The sequence below is a fragment of the Chlorella variabilis genome (assembly GCF_000147415.1).
Source record: "Chlorella variabilis unplaced genomic scaffold CHLNCscaffold_1, whole genome shotgun sequence".
NCBI lineage: Eukaryota > Viridiplantae > Chlorophyta > Trebouxiophyceae > Chlorellales > Chlorellaceae > Chlorella > Chlorella variabilis.
The window spans coordinates 683647-688449 of record NW_005435087.1 but is presented as its reverse complement, the minus strand read 5'-3'; the positions used below and the strand labels follow the sequence as shown (position 1 = coordinate 688449).

Below are 4803 nucleotides of genomic sequence, written 5' to 3'. Positions count from 1 at the left end.
TCAGCGTCGCAAGCAACGGTCAGCGGCAGCCCCACCACCCCCACCTCCGCCTCACACACTCACTGGCCCCTTGCGCGATGGCACGCCGGCATGTTGGCATGGGAACGCCAAGCCCGGCACGGTAGCGGCGGCTGACTGAGTAATGGCACAGCCGACCGCCGCGGCAGGCCACTTTGCACTCCTGCCTGCAATGCATGCACCCTTACATGTGCAGCCTTCTGGTATTTTCATGTGCCTGGGAGATGTGCGGGCATGGGGGCCCATGTGCCCCATGCCATTTGAGTGCCCGGCGGCGGCGCTGCCTGCCGCCGGGAGCCCGCACCAGCATCGGCACCCGTCGGCCTGGCAGGCCTAAGCTGCTAAGGATCCCCACGTCCCCCACCACGTTGTGGGGATTGCGTGTCCGGCAGGACGGGGAGCGGGGCCAGGGTGGGGTGACCCTGGGACGCTCAGCTGGGGGGAGGGTGGTCGGAGCCATGGAGAGGGTGCTCCATGGTCCACCCCCTCTCTTGATGCCCCTTGATCACGTGTGCCCCCTGCCCAAGGTCTGCTCACGCGGCCTATCATAGCGGGGTGACTGTAACACAGGGTAGACTGTGACATGCGGTAACCACCAGGCTGGCCCTAACCCACCTGTGGAGTTGGAGCAAGTTACCGCCGCGATGTTGCAGAAGGAGGTGGTGTACAACTCACAGTCATAGAGGGAGTTGGCGTTTGATCCACAATTATTAATGTAGGCGGCGGTGATGGCACCGTCTGGCATGCCGCCGAAAATGTTGGCAGGTTGGACAGAAGCGACGTCGCCAATGAGCCCGAGCTGCTTGCATACCACAGCTGCTGCTTGTGGCCCAAAATTGGAATTGCAAACAGGCACAAATGAGCCGTGGTATAGCACCTCTATGCGGCCCTGGTTGGGAGTGCTGGTAGTTCCGTTCTTCAGGCGCACGGCATGCCAAAGGCGAGGTGTGTCTGCACAAATCCGGCAGCATAGGTGCCAGTGAGTTCTGCAAGAGTGCAGTGCAAGGCAACTGCACCAGCAGGGTCACTGGACGGTAAAGCACAGCAACAGGCGGCAGTGCCAGACCGCAAAGCCTACCTGTGGCGGTGAAGCACTCAACGCCAACCTCGTTCTCAAAGGCTGTCCATTGATCGTAGCTGCACCCTTGAATGCCTGGCTGGCTTAGGTTGCAGATCAGGCCACTCCAAAGGACGTTGACCTCAGGTGGGCGGTAGACGCTGTTCGAGTCGACAATTGACCTGGGGAATCCTAGCTCAGCACAGGCTGCTGCTCCCACAGTGTCCAAATCAGCGCTGTTTGCACTGACACCAGCTTGCTTGTGCTTGCTTGCTTTGCTTGTGTGGGCTTAAAGTCTGGTAAAGCAAGAACTAGCTTGCAACATAGACTCCCCGCCGAAACGGGACGGGAACCGGGCGAAAGCAGAGAAAGCAATAAAACAGGGGTGGAGCAAGGCGACATGCAACGCAAGCAGCTGACAGGGCACGCATCGAAACGTGTGTATGACTGGCAAAGTGGCATGGCGCATTGGGGAGAAACGCAACGGTACGGGAGCATGGGCTGGCCAAACGGCAGTGCGGAACGCTAGGTCACTAGAAAAGCAGGGAAAGGCGCACTATGTATGCAATGAGGGCAGCCCCGGCTCGGGGCCGTTGAGAAAGCAGTGGGCGGGAGGGGGGAGGCCCCGGTGTGGGCGGGCCCCATCGAGGGGGGATGGGGCGCGCAAGCGGCCAGATGGGGCGGGGCGCGGGCGGCAGTGGAGTCCTGCGGCTGGGTGGGATATAGGGCAATGAGCGTTGAGCAGTGTGCGATGAGCAATGAGCAATGAGCAGTGAGCAGCCCCTCCCTAAACAAAGTGAAGCGCAGGACGGGGTCCGGTGGATGGGAGGCAAGGAAACGCGGGGGGTTGCCACGTGCGCTACCGCCGCCGCCGCAGGCAGCACCCCTGCGGCGGCGGCAGCGGCAGCAAGCCGTGGACCCAAACGCCGTGCCGCCGTCGCCGCAGGCAGCACCCCTGCGACGGCGGCGGCAGCAAGCCGTGGACCGAAACCCCGTGCCGCCGAGTCCCGTGGCTGTGGCCGTGGGCTTCTGGCAGGAAACTACGGCCGCAGCTCGGCAGCACGGGGGCGTCGCAGCGTGCCGCCGCCGCCGCCGCGCTGCCCCCCGGGCACGGCGGCGGCGGCAGCAAGCTTGGGCCCAAACGCCGTGCCGCCGAGTCCCGTGGCTGCGACCGTAGACCGTGGGCCGGAAACTCGGCGGCACGTGGTTCTGGTCAAATCGCCAAGCGTGCAGCAGCGCCGAACCACGCTTCCCGGCCTCGGCGCATGCCTTCAGGGGCCCCCTATCGCTGGGCACACCCCTCCAACACCGAACATGCGCCCGGGGGGGAGGGCGGCCCGGGCTGCCCAGGCCAAAGTGGGCCGCCCTCGAGCAAGAGGCGGCCGGGCTGTGTGCTGAATGAATGAATGCGCAGTGTCTGCCACGACGGCATTGAAGACTCCCATATGCCCGACAGAAACACTTCAAGGCGGCCGGCAGAGGGGTCGTTCGTGCCCGACAGGCGCACAAACACATCAGGGGGGTCTGCACCCAGCGGAACAGCGCAACACCTCATCAGCGCTGTCAAGATGTGCGGAGCTGGTTACGGGCAGGATCAGGGCGGCATGCAGCATGGAGCAGCCTACCAGAGGATGTTGAGCACGTCACTGCGGCAGCAGAGGAACACGAGCTTGCAGGGAAGGTTGCTGCGTTGTCGCACTCAAACAGGTCCCGGTCCCCAAGATCACAGTAGTTGTCTCTGTACAGTCTCAGCACCTCGGTAGCATCATTGGGCACGAGCCCAAAGGTGTCGGGAGGCTGCAGGACGGCGACGTCCCCGATGAGGCCCAGCCAGTGTTTCTGGCCCTCGTGGCAGCTTTGGCGATGGGCGGGCGATGAGGACTGCTGTCGCGTCCAAATTTCGCCAATCAGCTGGCGATGGCACATTGAGGATTGGCGAAATGCGGGGGAGCCACCCTTGCGCCTGGCACAGCGCAGCGGCCACATGCGGCGCCGCTGTTGCTTTGTCGGCACTTGCCTCCCTTTTGGGGGACTGGGGGCGAAGCCCCCAGCAAGCTGGCGCTTGTTTAACACTATGGAGTGAAGTTCCTGAGGAAAATTGGCCATTTCTCCTCAAAATATTGGCGATGTCAGTCATGGGGGCTGGCGACGCGCTGGCGATGTCGCCCCGCCGCCTGCCCTCATTTAGCCAGCCCTGGCTGGCGATGGCCTTCGGCCAATCGCCAGCCAGAGCCGTTTTTTGGCCCGATTTCGCCAGCATTTGGCGATTTCGCCAGCTTTCAGAAACACTGGGCCCAGCTGCTTGCACACCACAGCGGCGGCCCGTGGGCCAAAGTAGTCACCACAGGTGGTCAGGTATGAGCCATTGACCAGCACTTCGACACGGCCCTGGTGCGAGCTGGCCCCGTTCTCCATCAGGCGTACTCGAGGTGGAGGAGCGCAAATGCCCGTTGCTGCCAGCTGATTGGGGCCAGGAGCATAGGTGGAGCTGGTCTGCACAACATCATGAAGCAAGGTAGCTGTCATTCACAGAGTCGGCCTGGTGATGCAGCTTCCCCTCTCTGGCGCATGCGCGCATGCTCATGCAGGCGCCTGCAGGTCTCACAAAGAACGTGTAGTTCTGGCTGCTTTCATCCGTAATGCTGAACTCGCCACGTGTGCCGACAGCAGTCCTCCTGCAGAAAAGAGGTAGAGGGTGCCAGTGACCACGAAATAGCAACGAAACGGTAATGGAGTTTTGAGGTGCCCCAACTTCTCTTGTATGCTGTGGCGCTTAGGCGCAGCCATCCCAACAGCACGTCTTTTCCCCTCACCTCACACAGCGGCATGAACAGCATTCTGTGTCTGCAGTGCAGGATGTTGCCAGCTCTGCCCCGGAGCTTGCCGGCTCGCCTGCAGGGCAAATTTATAGGGAAGCAGGCACAGCTGGAAGTCTTGAGCAGAAACACGTGGGTGTGAGGTTGCCAAGATCTATAGCAAAGAGCACCGCATATCCTATGCTGTCTGCTCTGCAGGGGCTTGCACCTGGCAAAGTGATACTTCTGGCCGTGCAGGCGGCGCCTTGGGACGCGCATTCGGCGGAGCACCATGCAGGGCCATATGTGTAGCTCCACTGAGCAGAGCATTGGATTGTGTTGTTCTGGCAGAATTCAAGGCTGCTTTTGGCCACGTAACCAATACCCTGTGTTACAGTCACCCCGCTATGATAGGCCGCGTGAGCAGACCTTGGGCAGGGGGCACACGTGATCAAGGGGCATCAAGAGAGGGGGTGGACCATGGAGCACCCTCTCCATGGCTCCGACCACCCTCCCCCCAGCTGAGCGTCCCAGGGTCACCCCACCCTGGCCCCGCTCCCCGTCCTGCCGGACACGCAACCCCCACAACGTGGTGGGGGACGTGGGGATCCTTAGCAGCTTAGGCCTGCCAGGCCGACGGGTGCCGATGCTGGTGCGGGCTCCCGGCGGCAGGCAGCGCCGCCGCCGGGCACTCAAATGGCATGGGGCACATGGGCCCCCATGCCCGCACATCTCCCAGGCACATGAAAATACCAGAAGGCTGCACATGTAAGGGTGCAAAGTGGCCTGCCGCGGCGGTCGGCTGTGCCATTACTCAGTCAGCCGCCGCTACCGTGCCGGGCTTGGCGTTCCCATGCCAACATGCCGGCGTGCCATCGCGCAAGGGGCCAGTGAGTGTGTGAGGTGGAGGTGGGGGTGGTGGGGCTGCCGCTG

General features: G+C 62.6%; 1 protein-coding gene across 1 annotated transcript; it reads right to left on the bottom strand.

Annotated features, from left to right (window-relative positions):
- Positions 1-2696: 2696 nt before the first annotated feature.
- Positions 2697-3490, bottom strand: CHLNCDRAFT_133053 (hypothetical protein; the record flags this gene model as incomplete). The annotated part of the gene is made up of 3 exons (XM_005851659.1): positions 2697-2721; positions 2775-2930; positions 3384-3490. The coding sequence occupies 3 exons, from the start codon at positions 3488-3490 to the stop codon at positions 2697-2699; spliced, it is 288 nt and encodes a 95-aa protein (XP_005851721.1).
- Positions 3491-4803: the final 1313 nt, after the last annotated feature.